The 21,048-nt window shown below is 37.6% G+C and overlaps 1 protein-coding gene across 1 annotated transcript in view; it reads left to right on the top strand.

Moving 5' to 3' along the window:
* pcxb (pyruvate carboxylase b) overlaps positions 1-20,748 on the top strand; it is a 161,376-nt gene extending 140,628 nt beyond the window's left edge. Inside the window, exons 18-21 of the mRNA XM_056759046.1 lie at positions 5,078-5,257; positions 15,444-15,692; positions 16,836-16,976; positions 19,686-20,748. Of these exons, the coding sequence (XP_056615024.1) occupies positions 5,078-5,257; positions 15,444-15,692; positions 16,836-16,976; positions 19,686-19,937 (822 nt within the window). The 3' untranslated portion in view covers positions 19,938-20,748. The remainder of the gene's footprint in view (positions 1-5,077; positions 5,258-15,443; positions 15,693-16,835; positions 16,977-19,685) is intronic.
* Positions 20,749-21,048: the final 300 nt, after the last annotated feature.

The raw sequence follows: 21,048 nt of genomic DNA, 5'->3' as shown, positions 1-21,048 counted from the left end.
CCATTTATGTGGAAGGATCTGCCCGCTGCTACAAGATCTGCTGATTCTGAAGCCATCTTTAAGAATCGTCTGAAAACCCATCTGTTCCTGCAACACCTGACCGATCAGTTCTGACTTCTAACTCTTTTCTACTCTTCAACAAAAAAGAAACAAACTTCTAACTTGGCTCTTTATTCTGTGGTAGGCTATATGAAACTAGTCTTTTTGATTGCACTTATGCTTTTTGTTGTCATTATGCTGTCCCAATTGCTTCCATTGTTTACCCCATCTATAAGTCGTTTTGGATAAAAGAGTCTGCTAAATGAATAAATGTAAATGTAGCAGTCAAAGGCTATGCTAACTATACTTCCTAGCTTACTATACATATATATACTATACTATATATAAAAAATGGGAGCCACCTACTGGCCGTTTTAGTTTCACATTTAAAGGCCCCGTTTCTGCAGCGACTGAGAAGGTGATCTCTGTCCTTTGGCCTCGTGACGCTTGGAATAATCACACTTTTTGAATAAGTAGAATCGGTTGCCATATCTGCCTGTTATGTGTTGTGTTTTATATTATAATATACATTGTTAGGTTTAGGTGTAGGGGTGGGGTCGGGTTACGTACTAAAATGTGTCTTAAGTGTACGCACAAAGTAATATACGTACACAAAATACCATGTACACCCAGTACACGTCATGAATGATAAAACCATTAGAAAATCGCCTCGTTCTGCTAACATTACTCCACCTTCATACATGCGTGTTACCATTACGCCTAGAGGACTCAAAGCGTGACACTGACACGTATTTTCGAGTGGACCGGCTGTGTCTGTTACACGCTTTGGCGTTGTACTGGGTTGGCTGTCATCTTGGAAGTTAATAATGAGTGTTTTGCATTCTTAATCCGTCTTTTTGATTAAACATTAAACATTAATGTCTGTTCAATGAGCAATAAGTCATGTAAAGTGAAAATCAAGGCTACTTTGACGTCCAGTCATTCATTACACTGGTACTGTAAAGCCATGTCTAGCTCATTTCATTGTGAATGCAGTTTTCACGCACTGTTTGTATGCTGCTATGTGTGTAATATGTCATCTGGGTATTTTTTTAAAGAAATAGGCTGTACTGCAAAACAGTGAAAGTAAAGTATATTGCCAGCATACCCAATATTGCCTACCAGTGTCGGTTTGTGCATCGCCAGACACACTAAGACAAAATTAACCAATCAGCTCTAAAGGATCTGGCGTCGTTTGCTTCAGCTTTCTGCTCAATGCAATCTATCACAAAGATTTCTCTTAAAGTTCCTGTTTACCTTCGGTGCATCTGCATGTGATTGTTATTCAATTCACAGTCTTTGTCCTGTCTTTCTCTCATTGCATTTCTGCCTGCGCTCTTTTTCCACCCCATCTCCTTTCAATTGACTTCATTGGTTTGGAGGAAATGGGTTGGATGTTGAGTTTTGGTGATGCAGTTGAATATTCCCTTTGCTTTCTCTCTCTCTCTCTCTCTCTCTCTCTCTCTCTCTATCTATCTATCTATCTAACTAACTGTGTCCAGAATAGCATAGAACCTATTTTTAAGATACTCTAAATTATGTATACTGTGCACTGTATGTAAATCTTCCATTTGTATAAAACCCATATGACCTACTTGCCACAATATGGAATATACAAGATTTCAAATTGCAACCAAGAAGTTAAGAACATTAAGGACATTTCAAATAACAAAAAGTTCTCCCTAAAAATATATAAAACTCTATATATTGCTCTAGTTTTCATTCTGGATACTCCCTGTTCCTTATCCATTGGTTTGCTGACACACACAACTCTGATTCAGTCTCTTTCTTGTAGAAGCTACCACTGATACACACAAACTGTTCTCTAGAGTTCAAAGCGTTGGCTGCCATGCCGATGGCCAAACAGATGTAGCCTGTCAGTTAGTAGGAGATAACAGCACAATAACTCAGTAGAGAGTAAACACTTTCAGATTGTGTAGGTGTATGTGAGTGTGTGTGTACAGTAAGTGGGTAGGCGAGAAGAGGAAAGAAAGACATGAGGTATTGCAGCAGAGCAACTGAGAAGTATACAGAAGGATTAGTTTGTGTCAGAAACATAGTTAATACTGACAAGCTTGAGGATCTGTGTGTGTCTGTGTGTATTTGATCCCTCTTTATTCCCGTCTCAGTCTTATCTCATAACAGTCTCTGAACTGCCTCTATAACTTTTGCTGACAGAGGCTTGACCTCAACCAGCTTTGTGTTGTGTCTGGGTACTTTACAAATCCTCATATCAATTAACAACCTATTGATTTGTCTGAGGTTAATTCTGTAGTCTAAGTGAAGACAGGATGTTCATGTTCAAAGATTTTACAATAACTGAAGGTTTTGTGTTCAAGAATTTTACTGTAACTGAAGGCATTTTCCTAATAAATTGGAATCTTTCTCGCTTTTGGTTACGGATCGTCCTGCCAAGCAAATGAAAATGTTAAAGTTTAAGATTTGGTTATTAAAAAAGTTTAATATCGAGATGAGATAAACAACTCATACCTAAAGAAGTAGAAAATATCACAACGCTATTTCAGTTTATTAAGGTTAAAGAATCGCTTTACAATAAGGTTCTATTTGTTGACATTAGTTAATGCATTAAAAAACAATAAACAATACTTAATTTATTCATCTTCATGTTTATTTCAGCATTTGTTAACATTATTTAAATAAAAAAATAATTTTGACATTATTTAAAGATCCAATTTTTGAAATTTAGTGGAGTCTAGTGGTGAGGTTGTGAATTGCAACCAACGGCTCACTCCACCCCTACCTTTCAAACAGGACAAAGATTTCATCACGTTTTCGCTTCTTTGACAAAGGAGATTGTAGAGCGGTTCAATAAAAGGAAGGAGACGGGAACCGGCAAACATTTAAACGATTAATCAAACATAATCAAAAGTAAAAAGACAGCCGGCCGCCCCTCACGGTCGACGGCCGGCGAATACAAAATAAATACAATCATAAACATGTTCGGGCCCGGTCCTCTCTCTTCAACGGTCCGGTCGCTCTTTCTCTTATATGCTCCCGATCTCCTACGTGATTCGAGACCGGTGTGTGCACAGCTGGCACTGATTAACGATTACTCACCTTGAATCATGGTCTCACCCCGCCTACTCCACTACAGAGATGATGTAGGGTTACTGTAGAAACAACATGGCAAATGGCAAGTTCCAGGCCAGTGGACCCGGGGTGTATGTAATAGAAAGGTCTTTATTATATTATATTGCATTTGTGTTTTTAAAAAAATTACACACTGGACCTTTAATGAACTATTATTGGCGTTAAACAACATCAACAAAGAGTTATAGACGCTGAAAAATTATAATATTCATTGTAAATTCATGTTAGCAAATGCATTTGCTTATAATCCCATATACAACCTTATTTATTGTGAAGTGTTATCAAAAACAAAGGTTGTAGATATTGAGGACTTTAAAGGGATTGTTTTAACGATTGGTAAGCTTTGCTAAACATTGGCAGTTTTTCAAAGACAAAGATATGAGCAAAACTACATCTCCCTCAATCCTTCAAGTATTGACTTTAGATGACAGAATGAAAAGCCTCTTGAAGGATCTTTCATGCTTCTTAATTTAGTGGAATCACAATTCATTTTTCAGACAAATAAGTATTCAAATTGCATAGAGCAATTTCCCTGTGAACAGCATTCGGTTTCTGAGGTGACTGAACCTCCACTGATGTGGGCCTGTACACAATTAATAAAGTGTTAGATTTTAGCATTTTAACATTGTTCAAATAGCATGTATGCAAGCTTTTCATATTAAGTTTTATAATGTTGACATTTGTTTGCATAGGAGCTGATAAGAGGTTTTACAGTCTGTCATATCCGAGTTTACATTTCTCCCCTGTGTCACAGACGCTCCTTTGCCATCCGTTCTCGAGTCACTCAGGATCTTGAGAGCTACTGCTTAATCCACACTCTCACAAAGCCACATTTGTCTGTGTGGCTTGTATTTAAATGAGGATATTAACCTCATGTAACCTTTGCCTAGGGCTCTTTTACAAAACGTAATACTGAATGTCACTTTAATACATTTTCACTCGTTTTTTTAACCCCATCCCAGACTTCTAATAAACTTGCAGGTTTTTTTATGGACTGCTTGTTATTTTAATACTAACTTTTTGTTTGTTTTTGTCTTTCTTCCGGTAAAGCTGCTTAGAAACATTAAAAAAGTGCTATAGAAATTGAATAGAATTGAATGGTTTGGGACATGTACAGTATCAACACCATGATTCTTTGAAGCGCTTTGAAGCGCTCTGTAAATAGCACAGTGTACTGTATGTGGTAATCACTATTGTACATAACCACTTTCCATGAAATTGCCATGAGGTCAAACTATTTTTATTTTATTTTAAAATGAACAGATGACAGCCGTTTTAAAGTTTATGTGGTATTTTGTCAGAGTGCTAAACTATTTATGTGAAAGAAAAATGGTGTGACATTTAACATTTTATTTCTCTCCTCAATCTCTTGTTTTTTTTCCCAGGAGTCTTTCTCTCAAATCTCACACAATCCTGACCGCTCTCTCATTCACAGTTCTATATCTTCCTCCAATATTTCTCTCCATCCTGTAGATTTTTCTTTAGCTTTACTGGTAACATGGTGCTAGAATTCTATCAATATCAAGGTCAGAGGTTTGAAATGTATTGATTGATCAAATGTAAAGCTCAAATCCATGTCTCTTTCAAGTCACTTTGCATAAAAGCATCTGAAAAATGCAAAAATATAAATGAATCACTAATTTACAAATCCACTTTATATTGAGCGAGTCTCAAGAACCTTTAAAGGAAGTTTGAAATAGATGTTTAAGTACATGTTTTCATCTCCGGTCATTTGGCGTTCACAATTTAAAAAATCAATGTACTATGCACTCGTTCCTCCATTTCTTGGATAATTTTTGTCTCTCTATTTGTAGGATTTTTGATGTTATTCATAAGAATAATAATCTCTGTTTATCATTTCAATGTCAGTGTGATCTCTTCTGGATATAAATAGTGTTTTCTGTGTCCTCTCACATTATTTGTGCAGGTGACTCCCTCGTCTAAGATCGTGGGTGATCTGGCTCAGTTCATGGTGCAGAATAATCTTACCCGGGCTGAGGTGGAGGAGAGGGCAGACGAGCTCTCTTTCCCGCTATCGGTTGTGGAGTTCCTGCAAGGACATATCGGAATACCATACGGAGGCTTTCCTGAGCCCTTTAGGTCAAAGGTGAGATCACACACGCCGCTAAATCAAACCCTGTGGTTTTCTGTCAATTTCTCTTTAGTTTGCATACATGAAAGGTTAAATACTTTCTAGGTCATTCTGATTATGCAGCACGTTTGAACCTTTTAAAAAATTAATGTCCGTGATGTAAAGTTGGGAGGTATTTCTGTAAAGAGGAGTACCAGACGTGGACATTGTTTCAAAGGCACGGGAGAAAATAATGGGAAACTTCTTTTGTTTAAAGCAATTACAAAGAAATGTTACTTGGAAAATTTTCGTGATTAATAAATTTACTAATATGATTTCCATCTTTACCTTTATTTATTTAGTCATAAGATGCCGACACATGATTTTAAACTTAACAATGAACCTATTCTTAGATCAAGAAAAGTGTTAATAAACAATGGGTCTCATTCATGAAACATTAGTAAATATATCTGTAAATATATGTGATTTGTGCGTAAAACAGATCTTCCCGAAAAATTTCCTCCGGATTCACAAATACTTCGTAAATGTCAGATTTGATAGTAAAATCTGTTTATGAAATGAATAAATAAGGCGTGCATGCAGGCTCATTCATAATTAGCATAATCCCCGCCCATTAATTACGGCTACGCAAATTATACATGCTGATATCCTCTGGATTCCATTCTCAGGTTTGGCACGTTATGCCCGATTCACATTTCGCGTCTAAAACCACGCGAAAAATGCTAGCTGCACTGCGTTCTCCATTTTTTCCAAAGCGACTGGACTTTGGACGTCTGTCGTCGCTAGGCAACAATGGGCCACGATAGCCGTTAAGACATTGAGGTAAAAACAAAGGATATATAACCGGAACACTCCGCACCGGGCCTCGTACCGGGTCGGTCCGGCATGGGAGTCGGGCGCTCTAGCGAGGAGTCTAAAGACCATCTGTCGCTAGAGAGTCCTTGAGGTCGGGAAGTGAGGTTTACATACTGCACAGTTCTACACTAGCTTGCCTCCGTTACAGATATATGGATGATATCCACTTGCAATAACTCTGCTACTAGATTTAGTCATGCTGTGATCATCTGTGTCTCCATTTTCATTGAGCTTGTCTATATTGGCTGGTTGGTTCTTGTCACATGACCTGCCGTGTGCTTACGCCTTTTTTTTAAAAGTTGAGATTTTTCATCTCGATGCGGCGCCTACACTCATGAAAAAAAGAGCGCTTTGCACCGCATGCACGTCGCAACTGCGTCGCCTCCTTTTCCACGCAGCTGCCGCACGTCTACATTTAAAATAACGAATATGCACACGGAAAAGACAGGAAATGTGAATCGGGCCTTATATTGCATAATTGCATAGGAGACTAATAGGCTATAAGCCTCACAATAAATTAATAAACTAACGTGTGTAAAGCCTTTTTAGCCATTTGATATAATATATCCAAAACATTTAACAAATGCTTTTATCTAAAGCCACAAAAAGAGGCGACAAATGTTCTGTTTCTGTTAAAAGTGTCAGAAGCTTTTGTTTATGAATAATCCTTATGAATAATCCACAGACTGTGTAAAAGAGAATATGCAAAAGAGAAAGAGTGAGAGACAGTTGAGATAGAGGCAATCGCTCTGTGTGCATCCATCACAAAGTTTGTGTATATATGCCATAGAGGAAGAGAGGGAACATGAGAGAGAGAGTTTGAGACAAAAGCTTTATATACGAGAAATATTGTCACTTTTTCCTTGTGCTTTTTTGTCTTTTTTTCACCTCTAGTTATGAGGTCACAGCTTTATTTTTAAACAGTTCTTACTGAGGACAGACATCCTGCTGTTGCAGTTGAAGACAAATGATTTCTTTGATTTACTTTTTCTCTGGAGCACGCTTACACAGACAGACAAACTCTTTTGAAGCACTCTGAAGTCCAAAAATGAAAGATCAAACACTGTTTGTCAGCATTGGCAGTATTTCCATGTGAGAGAGATCAACATTTGCCCACAGAATAACAGACAGACAGAGCAGCAGAGAAGCTGAAACTCGCTTCCTCATGAGTAGACAGAAAAACAAAGGCGAGAAGGAGGGAGGAAGAGATTACGATTTAATATAATGACTTGAATATTGTGTCTTAATGGTAAAAGATAAAATATAATAAAGGTCTATGATGTATTTTATTGAAATGTCATGGCTCTGAATGTGTGAGTGACTAATTCCCTTTCTTCGTGCTGTATTTTTACTTTAAAGTCCCTGTGAACCGGAATTTGAGATCGTTTTTACTTCCATATTTGCGAGTGAAATGGAATTTTTAATGAGAAAACTAGTGTAAAAATAGTGTTAAAAAAGGTTCTCCTATTGTATCGCTGAAAAACCATTTGAAGCAATTTATGTGAGTGAATTTATTGACCAAAATACAGTGACTCAACAAAAGACAGTAGAAACTATTAAGAACCAGATGTTCGTCGAGTTTGTTGCATTGCATCGCACCACATCAAGTGGAGACAGAATTTCTATTTATAATGGGTTCATAGTCTTTTGTCGTTTGCATCGCCCCTCTCGAGTGTGATGTAGACAGGGTGTAAAACTGTGACTAACTGTCACACCAACTGTTTTCTTTTGAAAATCATTCATTTCTACACTTGGCCTCCTACTGTTTTATTGTTCTATCGGTGCAGGTAACGTTGTGTTTTTATTGTAGACTAAGAATGCTTACTCTGACACTTCTCTAAATATTACATTGTAAAATATCCTCAGGGTGCTGTTGTTGTTCTGTCACTCCTTTTGACTAATTACACATACAGGCACAAATACGCTCCCAAACACGCTACCTTAGGGGAAGAACTTAAAATTTGATGCAGCGGTGCCGAGTTTTTAAGAGAATCATGCTAAACTGTCTCACTTGGGTTTAAAGTAAGCTTTTTCATTTAACAACCAATGTGTCAAATTGAATTTCACTTGCGAGTCATTTAGAAGTTCTGTTAAACCAGCAAAATCACAAAGTCACAGCACAGATTGAAGTATTTCTTATTTCTTAAGTGACAGTCAAAATACAGTCACAGAAAGCAATAATATACTTTTTTAAATTTAGTTTGATTTTAATTTAATCATTCAATTTCTAGATGTGTTGTGGCCATTCCAGTCCAGAGTCTGTTGAATTTCAACAAAATCAAACCTCAGGAGTGACATAACGTCATCCAACAGAATGTAAAAAACTGACAGGATGACAAGACACATGAAACGTGTGATAATAATTTGTTTTTCATTTCACATAGACTTCCAAAATACACATACAAATATTATTCTTGTGATGCTAAAAAGTGAAAATAAACTTGTTTTCTTTGTTATATTTGAGGTCTGAAAAATACGGAGCATATTTTTTGTTATAGTGACCTGTTTCTCCATAAATACTAATAGAAACATTTTCATTTTAAATTTAACAGAATGAAACAAAACTGATCATTTTACCTAGTAATCACAAACACACAAATCCAGAAAGAATTTTGTAAATAGTCCTTAGTTTAAAAGTTTTCAAACAAACTAGAAGTATTTTACATGTACATTTATGCATTCGGCAACTTTAAGTGACTTGCAATGCATTCAAAATTATGCATTTTATGCAATGCATTTTTTTGTGAGATTTCAGCACACGCCAGTCATTTGGTGCTCATTTATAGTCTTGTTCATGTAAGCCAGATATGGATAGATTCTGCACCAAAAATCGATACTCTTACCATTATATATGGTATATATTATATTATATATGGCCAGTTCATTATTTACATTCAATCTGTGCAGATTTGGCTTAAACTCACTTTCCTGGATATTTATTTTCATACTTCAGCCATCTTATCAGCCTCATTTGAATGACCTGTATAGTTACAGAATATAAATAATAATAACGTGCACAACTGGCCATTGAGCCACCATGGTGGATTCTCACACTTGCATTTAATGGATTAGCGGGGGGTTAATTTCAAACCCTGACCCCCAATGCAACGTGTGTGGGTGTTGAAAGAGAGAGAGATGTATGTTTAGGGTTATAGCTAATGGGTTGATAGAAGAGAAAGATATAAAGGAAAACTGATTAAAGAACTTTGATGACACGAATTGCTGATAAATATTCAATTTTGCAATACTGGTGTGATGCGTATCAGAGCTTGTGAATTGCATTTTAAACAGGAAAAGCGGTGCAGAACAGTATGCTGTTCATTTAAGAGGCCTAGGTTCAATGGAGTACAGCCCAGTTCACGCGATTTCAGAGCCGCAGTAACTCTCTATGCAACTGTGTTTCTATCTCCGCCAATCAGCTCGTCTAGATAAACTCAGATAGGCAGACATGTTGTGTTACACACCACTGTGTAAACACTGATAAGAGTGGCCAATCTGCTCCCACCGGCATCCACACACAGAGATGCACACAAACAGATTGAGCCGGAAGAAAACACGACCGCTGTCTTATTGATATGATCAAAACATGTCATGCACTATCACGTCACTTAAACATGCAGCCTCATCTCTTTCGAAGGATGAATTTGTCAGTGATATCGATAAGAAGCTGCTTAAGGGTTCAAACCTGTGGTCTCGGCGCACGTTCGGTCCTTGTGACATTAGCAGACGCTTTAATTCAACATCGCTGCAGACTCAATCCTAAGGGCAATTAAACACTCTATCTTTAGAAAGCCCTTCAACAGCACGCACACGTACACGTATATTCCTGAATCCTGGCTTAGAAATGGCCTCAAAAGCTGTCAAATTAATGAAGAGTGACTGAATGAAGCGTGGAGCATCTTTGAACCGCAGCCACCGTGACTAATAGAATTGGGGAGGCTTCTTTTGTGTGTCATGCCTCCGCTAAGGGAAATGCCTCTAAAGCCTTTCCTGGTGATCCTCGCGGTGCTCCTCCATACACTAATCAGCATGTTTCATGTATTATTTAAAATGCATTAGCCGGATGGGCTAATAACAGCCTCTTCTGGAGCCGAGGCGTGGAGGGACCTGCGTGACCGCGGGGAGGGCGTGTCACATTGAGTTTGAGGACCGTGGAGAAGTCTGGAGAGCGTTTGAGGTACACGCTGATGCTGTGAGCGGCTCGCAAGTCACGATCTTGTTTCCTATCAGGGCTCTTCAGATGCTTTCTGTTGGGGTCTGGATTATCCAGAGGAAACCGAGAAAGTTTTTTTGAGTACTTGTGAGATCCTGACACATTCTTTGCTTGTTTGTGCAGGTGGTCAGTGGTGAATTTTAATCTCACTTGATTTCTTTCTTTGCCATGACAGATTAGTATTAGTAATATGAAGCACTGGATTAAATATTCAAATTATTTGTTGGTATGGCAGGACTGCTCTCCTCCCACTTTTATGTGGACACACCCCTGTATGCATCACAGGCCATTGAAATATACTTTTTTTAATTTAGCAGATGCTTTGGAATTTGACTTGGCGACAGGAGCTTATTGCAAAAGACAGAAAACACATGGTGCAAACATAGTGCAAATATACATTAAGATAGAAAACATTTGAATGAAATAAAAACAATAATGCACTATATACAAAAGATAGGAAAAGATAAGAAAAATGTTGGACTTCTCTCAAGTTGAGTTCTTCATCAGTCCGGTTTCATTACACTCATCTGAAGACTTGATGAAGAATGATTGATTGATGATTGATGGATGGATGAAGTGAGACAAGAGTTCAGAGGTGATATGAAAATAGCAGCATGCTGCATCTCATCTCTTTTAACTCTCAGAGCGTCTCAAAGCATTAGTCTGTCATTCTCTGTTTTAACATCCTCCTCAAAAAACCTCAAAAATTTGACAGCAGTGATAGAGTAAAGCTCTGATGTTTTGAAAACTGAATATTTTGTTGGCTTTTCGAGTAACAATGTAATATTATGTACTGGCGTCATGTATGCTTCATATAGCACAATCCAATGTCCACCTTCTCCTTATGAAGTATTGGAAAATCATGTTTAATGAACCAGCTCAGAAAAACTTTTTATTTATTGCAGTTTGCGTATGCTGTTTAAATTCTGTTTCGTGCAGCACCTTCTAAGGTCCAGTGTATGAAATTTAGTGGCATCTAGTGGTGAGGTTGCGAATTGCAACCAACGGCTCACTCCACCGCCCATCCTGCCTTTCGAAGCACTACGGTGTCTGACACAGGACTATGATGTCATCACATTTTCACTTCTTTGCGGAAGAAGATAACGTATTTACATATGTTCTGTAGAGCAGTTTGTCTGTTTAAGGCTACTGTAGAAAGGACACGCTGTTTATGCAGATAGAAATTGCTCATTCTTAGAGAATAAAAACATAATGCTTCATTATCTATGGTCTTTATACACCTCTGAAGACATAGTTATGTATATTATATTGCAATAGATCCTCCAAAAAATTACATATTGGACCTTTAAGATCCTAGTTTGTAGTGTAGCCTATTTTCCCAAAAGGTTACAGTGACTTCACTCTAGCTGAACTACATTCAATGAGAAGCTTGAAGATTGACAAGTTAGAATTTTTTAAATGTACTTCCTCAACACTGTTGTAGGTATTCCCTCTGGGCACAAAAGGTTGCGGTGGTGAAAAAGAGTTTGTCCAACAAGGATACACATCCACCCACACCTCACGTAAATACATTAACATGGCTATTTATGATCAAACACATACCGTGTTAACACACTCACAGTTGGAATAATTACACAGCGCACTCGGAGGTAAAACCACAGGAAGATGCGTGCAGGTCACAAAGCAAAAAACGTCACGCTGTTTTATAACTACACTGGGGTCTATTACAGTCTAGTGCTTTGTAGTCTTCTCTCCTGTGAATCCTACATGAGAGCAATGGACCATCACAACTGCGAATTCGATTTGAGCCAGAGAAATTAGTGTCTTTGTTGGCTAAAGTTCATGAGAACGCTTTCAGAAAGATGGAGAGGAGGAAAAATTCCTGGTGGGTTTTTCAGGGACATAATTAAATGTGAGCTCTTTATTTCAGTTATAATGGAAATTTACAGGGATAAATGTTCTTTAAAGTTGAAGGAGGTACGGGATGATAAATTTAGATTGCTTATTAGTTGAAGTGCAGCCGTGGAGTTATACTTCCAAGAAGAACTTGATTATTTAGGAATAAATTGAATTATGAGTACTCTTGATAAGTCACTTAATGTCATTTAGGATTTAATTAACAATCATCGGATCTGTTCTCATTTAGTAATGGCAGCAGCGGGCAATTGGGTTGGCTTTCTTACAATGAATGATTTGAATTTTGATTTGGCCACGCCCCACAAGATTTTGAATTAGACTTTTGACATTTCAATGACTGGAACAATTTATAGAATTGCAATACAAACAAATTATAAGGTGTTTTATTATTTTGGAAAAAAACTTGATAAATATACTTCTGCAGAAAAAATTAAGAGGCCATTTTCATTCAATCAGCATTTCTAGATGTATTGTCACCATTCCAGTCGGGCTTCCATTGAATTTCAACAAATCAAAGTCACACAACAGCAATGTGAAAGACTGACAGCATGACAAGACACATGAAAACTGTAAGGTTAATTTTTTCAAAACACATGTACAAATATTACTGTTGTATTGCTTGACCGTGAATATGAACTTACAATATTGAAAATACAGAGCCTCCTTTCTTTTACTTTGACCTTTTCTCCAGTTTCATATTATGCACATAAATGCAAACAGATACAATATTTTGGTTTGAAATTTGGGAGAAATATCGTTCGTAGTTCACAATTAAACAAAATAATACTTTTAACCAAACACAAACCTATAAAAAGTATATTTCACAAAAACTGGTCTTTGAAGTGGTCTCTTAATTGTTTCTGTTGCTGTATGTACAGTGATAAATGGTCACAAAAACTAAAATCCACCCTGTTATATTTCCATAGACCTTTTTCATCCTAGCTGTTATTGATCTTTCTGTAAGAATAGTTCCACTCGTGAAATCACCCCGAGCGATATTTTCGGCAGAGCTATAACAGTCCAGAATGACAAACAGAGTTGGATGGGGACAGATGACACGGAACAAATCTCATCTCCTTCCAGACTGTGTCAACAACATCAAATATTCCCTTGCAGCCAACACCACCAAACAATTGTGAGAGAAACAAAAGCTCTCCTAGTAACTCCAGCCTCAGATGTCTCGTACAGTAACTTCTAGTTTTTGAGTTATCGAATTATATAACATCTAAGAAGATTTCGTAACTTTTCCGCAGTTTTGCCACAAACCCCATGATAATCCACTGTCTGTTTTTGAAACGTTGGAGCAGACGTGTCTCTCAATACAGAGAGTCTTATGTGTAGGTGCACGCTTGCTTTTCTGATAGTTTATGCAAACGACAGAAGAGGTGTGGAAGGGGCTAAGGTTTAACTTATTATAACATAAATGCAGCTCAAGAAGTTTCCTTAAGCGCTTTACCTAACATCAGGCGGGAGTTTTGTAGTTTTTCTCCCTCTTTTACACGGCTTTGCTTCCCTCTTCTTCAGAGGTTGTGTACAAGCACGATATGTTAATTCTGCATAGCTTAAAAATGAGATTTGCTTGACCTTTCACAGTCTTCAATGTAATAGTCGTGGAGTATCTTGATATACACAGCCAGTACAGGGATAACTAAAAGACTTTATGTAAAAGGTGATCTTTGCATGCAGCTGACTTTAAGAACGGTTCTGCTACTATCGTTTCTCTATCTGGGTCTTTTATTACAAACAACGTTTCGGTTCTGAGTTATTAAAATTGCTATGTATGACTCATCAGCTTCACAGGAAAGCATGTGGGGGAGAATGAATAAATGCCCCTGTGGAATCTCAAGGGACGGATGGATGAGAAATTAAGAGGGATTCAAAGAAAGGGTGCACATGGCTAGACAAATAAGCGTGCATGGAAATGTTCAGATGGGCTACCTGAGTCACAAACCTATAGGACTCTATAAACGAAAGAGAGCCCATATGGCCTAATATTATGACTCAAGCTGCTATTAAGTGGCAATTTATTCGAAAGGAAGGAGGGTTCGGACTGCAGGCGACCACTTCAACTCTTATGTGAATAGCAAAATTGGCTGCTGAGCTTTTTATGTACTGGTGTTTTTGGATTTCTCGCTTTCTTACACTCTTCGTGCCGTCTGTTCTCTTTGCCCGACACTACCCGCAAGGCTGTTTCTCAGCGCTAGTCCAAGGACCCTTTTTCAATACATTCTCAATGCTGTGAGATGAAAACAGTGTCACCCGGCTGTTGTTGTCTTCACCGTAATGAATTGAGTCATTTTAATGGCATATTGATGGTGTAGTCTATCGTTTTCAATTGACCTATTTGTCATCGTGTTTGTGCTTTTGTTCATTAACAGCAACTCCGACGGCACTAATGATCTATTTAGGATGTTTCAGCTGGCAAAGTCTGACAGTAGCCAGAGGACAAAGACGGCGGAGATGGTGGATGGTGTTACTGTTGATTAATTTGCTCGGGTTTTTACGCGCCGCCGCAATGGTGTTTCATTAAGAATCTGTGGAGGAAATCCTGTAGTAACAGAGAGATGTGACCCATGACCTCATTATCATTCCTCAGCTTTTTATCAATGAGTTTTCAGAATCTGAAACCACGTTTGAAGGTTATGAGGAGGCTGTTTCAGTTGAGACATTGTCGTCTGTCAGTCGTCAGTTTTAATAAAAGCTCTGTTTGAACGGGTCTAGTTTTCCCTGCGGAGGTTTGGTCATCGGTGTTTCAGTCATTTTAATCCCAATTACTATGGATATGTAATCTGGAATATTCACATGTTATTTTTTCATAATGCTCTACCTTATTTTGACCTTTGTCGTACACTAAAACATAGCAAAACATGTCATGGGCTATGAACCTTTTTCTCAGCTTTTGGATAAATAAATATGAAAAGGCAAGACTAAGCTCTCTTACATTCTCTTTTCAATGACTTCTTAATTATGTTCATAATATTAAGGGAATATCTTGTGTTTATGTATTTGCATAGTTTTATTCAGTTTAATTGGTTTTGTTATGCACAAATAAGTGATAATCAATTCTTTTTTTGTTCATTTCAAATACAGATAATAGACCCTCCCTTCGATCATTATTAAAAACGAATGATCGAAATCCTGTCCATTAAATCCAAATTAACAATAATAATTTGAAATAGATTGATGTTCATCGATCGAAGAGAAAAAGTTAAGACCATTAAAGATTTCAAATAACACGTTTGATGTTTCTCAAAGGTGATCAAGTCGCTACCTCACATGGAAGGTCGTCCAGGGGCTTCTCTTCCTCCGATGGACTTCACGGCTCTCGAAACTGACCTGCGAACCTCACACGGTAATGACATCACCCATGAAGACGTGATGTCGGCAGCCATGTACCCTAAAGTCTTCCAAGAGTTTAAAGAGTTCACATCAAACTTCGGGCCGGTGGACTGCCTCAATACTCGCCTGTTTCTGGAAGGACCTAAAATCGCTGAGGAGTTTCAGGTGGGTCCCTGTAAAATCTACCTAAAGACACTCTGCAGAGCTCCAACAATTTACCCATTACTTTAATGATGTATCTCTTTTTTCATTTTATTTTTCACCAAGCCTCATTTCGCCTCTCGCAAATATGTGCCAACTATATTTCACCCTGTTAAATTTATAACACTCTGGGATTTGACCTTCTAAGCTTTCTCTGCTCTCTCACCAGGAGATTTTCAGAATTAGATTTCTCTCTGTCCTGAGCTGCCCTCCGCTTTCAAAAACGTTATTAGCCTACTTTATTGTGTCTGCGGTTGTAAAAGTGATTAGCATACCGAGATGGAAAAGTACTCCTCTTTTGTGTACAAAATATACTGCTATTAAAATCCAGGTCCTTTTTGTTAGTGTTAAATGCATCATGAATTTGACTCATCCATTAACAACATTTTACAGAGAGTTTGACATTGTAATGATTTAGCTTAAATCTTGCCAGTTATTGTTAAGCGTCACATTTATGCTCATCTCAGTCTGAGCCTTGGGGTGCTTCTCAATGTTTAGACTGGATCTTAACTGTGTGTTTGGCTCCTCAAACCCCATTATAAGTGGGTGTTTCCTGGCAGGCGTGAATACGTCTCTGCTTCGAGCTTCGTGAGAGCGAGACTCGCATCTCTGATCACGCTCAGATGTACGATTCAGACTCACCTACAAAGTTATTTCACTTTGAAAGTAAGTAGGAGCTTGTCTGAAAAGTTTGCCGGCGTATCTCAATTATCAGCTGGCCTGATTTTCAAAGCAGGTTTCTTTCAAAACGAAGCAAATTTTCCTCGGTTAACGTGCTTAATATTACATTTCTCAGAGACTGAAGTTATTTGCCTGTGTGTTTTTCTCCTCCCTGCAGAGCAGTCCAAATGAGATGTTAGTCGTGGCTGATTAGCGTAGATTAGCATGTGCTATATTAAGCCGTCAGTGAGGCGAAAGCCAGCATATAGCAAATAGCATCCTCTCCAAAGAAGAGACCAAATGCTTCCCAAAGGCCTGCGCTGTACACCTTTCCCATCTGCTTTTTGTTTTGCACACGTTTTTATGCGGCGTGTTACCGTACAGTATAAACTCAAGCCTTTCATTACTCATTCTAGACACCTCTCCTCTCTCTCTTTCCTCTGACAGGTTGAGTTGGAGAGAGGCAAAACACTGCACATCAAAGCTTTGGCCCTGGGTGACTTAAACAAGTCTGGTCAGAGAGAGGTGTTTTTTGAACTCAACGGACAGCTGCGTTCCGTCTTGGTCAAGGATACAGCGGCGATGAAGGTAACCGCTGTTTATTTCTTCTCTCGATTGGTTTGTTTCATCACTGAAAAGCAATTATCTTGACGCAAACATTACACTCAATCATTCAGACGTGTTTTGCGAACGCTCCCGGTTTTTCTCTCAAGGTGTGAATAATTTCTTTCATAAGCAAAATATGATCTTGTTCTTGCTGTCATGGGCGTTTATCACTTAGGCAGGAGTGTTAAAATCATCTTTAAATTAGCACGTTCAGAACGGAGCACCATGTATGTTGCTTCGTAGGAATTTTATAACCGCTGAATAACAGGTTGTACAAATATAAAGCACATTCTGCATGATTTAGCTTAATTATTTCCAGGTCCCCCGATGATAGCATCCCTCGTAAACAAGCATTCAAATATGCTTGATATTTTGTAAACATTTATTTTAAATCTTTAGTCTGTCTCGTAGGCGAAATTGGTTGTAGCACGCAGTTGTAAGAATGAATTGCGCCCACAGATTACCACCTGTTCCACTAAAGGAATTATGCAAATCAAGCAAACACTCCCAAACATTTTGCACTGAATGCAATTTGCGTGACGCGTCGTAGATTACAGAGGACCGTTCGCCTGGAACCGTAAACCATCACATCACCGGTACGAACCAGACACCTGAATTTGATCTCTGTAATGCTGAAAGCTCTCAATTACACCTCACATCATTTCATGAATAACTGCTGTCACCATCACCTCATAATGTGCACGAGAATAAATATCTGTTTACTGTCTGGTTTGCAAGATGGTAATCACTGCTTAAACTGCATTGAATGAGGTTGGGGAATAAGAAGCAGGTTTTTGTGCTGAATGCGGCACACAAAGTGGCACAGTTTATGGGTTAGAGTGCAAACACTTACTCAGCACTCTCTCTTTCTCTCTCTCTTTCTCTCCACCTGAACAACAAGAGCAAAATCATTTGTCCTCATGAGACATTTCCACTTTTCAAATAAACCGTAATTCATCTTTACTTTGAACCAACTTTGAGACAAAAAACATAGTAGCTGCCTTCCGTCTTATCACTTATCGTAACTTTATTTAACCCTCCTGTTATGTTTGAATCTTCTCAAAAGAATCCCGATTTTATTTTGAAACCTTGAAGGTAGAAAATATTACTTACTGTTTTTATTTGGCTTTTTGACTTTCACGCTACCTACCTAATATTTTAAATAAACTATTAGGACAACACATAATAGTTTAGTTAGTTTATGTGTTTTCTACTTACTTTCAAGGTTTCAAAATACTATCGGGATTCTTGATATTATGATATTATATTATAATATAATAAAAAATGTAAAAAATAATGTGTTCAGTTAATTTCATATTCTTTTCCCATGCCTTCTGGAACTAGAGCTTGAATGGTTTTGTTTTTTTCATTTGTTAAATATAATAAAATATAGACCACTTCGAAAGATGTAAACACTGGTCTATCAGCACTACCGATTTCATTTTTAGAATTGGATTTCTTAAAATCTTACCAGTGTTGCCACAGTTACTTTGAAAAGTAATCTGATTACTGGTTACTGATTATACCTCTAAAAACTAACTTATTTACTGTAAAGATTACTGGATTTTAAAAGGAACTAAGTTAGATTACACGTTACTTTATCAGTTACATTCAGCAGTTCCCGCCAACACCCCTGCTGCCTCAACATAAAAATTGCCAACACTCACTTTATTGGAAGTGTATTTTTAACAGTAATGTCAATAATGTATCTCCTGACTTTTTAAGTCGACCTTAAAGACTATTTCCGGAAGAAAATATAAAGACCGATTTTCTTGATTACACTTAACGTAATTTTTGTAAAATTTAAAATAAAGACAGTCTTTCTTGACCTGACATATTTAACTGTTAACACTTTAATAATGGCAAAACATACTATTTATAATCTACATTATTTATAAATGTAACTATTTATTTCTTTTTGACGTGTTTTATGAACATTGAACCTGTTGTTCACAGCATTAGAGCAGCAAGGAGTGGTTTTACAAAACAAGTGTAAAACGCACGAAACGAGAGCGAGTCAACCGTGTTTAAGGGCAGCATTTCCTCTACAACATACTCAAAATACTTTGAGTGTTTTGTTGAATTTTACTCATCGCCTGGTCATAATAAAAACGACTTATTTTTAACCAGTTGATTTGTGTTGGAATTATTATTTTTATATTATTAATATCATAATTAATAATATTGTTGTAGAAGGTGGGAGCGTGTACTTTTACAATCATGTTTCTTGTATCAAATATAATATTTGGTAACACTTCAGTATGGGGGGCAACTCTCTCTATTAACTAGTTGTTATTAGCATGCCTATTATTGGCATATTGGCTGTTTATTAGTACTTATAAAGCACATATGCTACATGACCATATGCTACATCCCTAAACCTGCCCAATACCTTAACCTAACAACTACCTCTCTTATTATTAATAAGCAAAAAATTAAAAGTGTATTTGGGGGAAAGTTGTAGTTAATGGTTTGTTAATAGCGAAAATTGCCCCCTATACTGAAGAGTGACCCATAATTTACTTTTGCCTGTAAATCTGGTAATTATACAATCACTTGTGACACATTCATGTTTTTTACAGCAAAGATAGCAGGTGGATTTGAAGTTGTTTGTGCGCACTATGTTGTCAGTGACAAATTTTACAGTTGCTCATGGCTTCTCCAATAACAAATCAATTTCTCCTCCACCAGGAAATGCACTTTCACCCTAAAGCCTTGAAGGACGTGCGAGGACAGATCGGAGCTCCCATGCCTGGTAAAGTGGTAGAAGTAAAGGTGAAGGAGGGCCAGAAAGTGGAGAAGGGTCAGCCACTCTGCGTCCTCAGTGCCATGAAAATGGAGATGGTTGTCAACTCGCCACTCTCAGGCACCGTATCCAAGTTGCACATCAAAGTGGACAGCAGCCTGGAAGGAGACGATCTGATTTTAGAAATAACAGAATAAATTTGAAAGGTTATGTCAAAGGTAAACGAAGATGGGAAACACATAGCAGGCAGCGTGTAGGATTTAGTTTTTACGTTTTTAATGATTCTGTATAATTTGATGGACCTTCCATGCTGGTTTCTGCCATTATGACCAGGTTTACACATCAACACAGAATTTCTTCGAAGGAGGTGCTGTAATCGGTTTTTAGATTTCGTACATTTTCAACATGGCGTACAATTATTGTGTCGTGATTTCAGTCCCAGACCAATTTACAACATTTCAGTTTTGTTATACCAGTCAAAACAGATGTTTAAAGCTGAAGTGTTTATTGCCTGTAACCATAAACTGAAGCCTTTATGATTCACACTTTGGTATTCAGTTTCAGTTCTAGTTAATACACTGAGGAGACTCCCACTTGTGTCTTGTGAATCCAGATTTATGACTTATAGCCTCAAGGAAAGGAGGGCACATTACATCTATATTCCACAGATTATTTTACTTGAATGAATGAATAATATATAGGCTTATTCCTAAGAATTCTGTTGACAATCGTTGAATTTATATATCAGGGTGTGTTTGGGAAAGAGAGCGAGAACGCTCAGTGCACAATATTTTCTGCATGAAGTTTCAAAAGGAGCAGTTTGATATTGATGTCATGATAGTGGAGAGTAAAAATGCATTTTAAAATGTCTTAAATATTAATACCTGCAGTAATCTTGTAAATGCATAAGCACATTAAATTACATTGTATTGTGTTGTCATGGCAACCTCATTTTGCACATGCTGCCAAAAGCAATAAAGTTGAGTAATTACATACAAAATGTTCCAATTGTTGGGTTGTGTCAGTGGTTGTTCCAGCGTAACGCTATCGTGCAAAAATTGTTCTTCTCTGAAAGCAGACATTATTTTTGACGATCTCATTATAAGAAATGTGACTCTAGCTAATGCACTGTGGCAAATGTGTGTGTAATAATAATGCTTTTAAAAGTAAGCGCATAACAAAGTCATATTATCTATTTCTCCTTTCTCTCCATCCTTGCTCTTTAATCTCTCTTTCACCTTGCGTGGGGGTTGAGGTGCTGTGTTCACATGGGTGCTCACACCTTGGATGAAAAGCAAGTCATTACCA

Source organism: Triplophysa dalaica, chromosome 1, assembly GCF_015846415.1.
Source record: "Triplophysa dalaica isolate WHDGS20190420 chromosome 1, ASM1584641v1, whole genome shotgun sequence".
In the NCBI taxonomy this organism is placed as follows: Eukaryota; Metazoa; Chordata; class Actinopteri; order Cypriniformes; family Nemacheilidae; genus Triplophysa; species Triplophysa dalaica.
Note: the sequence above shows the minus strand (reverse complement) of the source record. Positions and strands in the feature narration are given on the sequence as shown.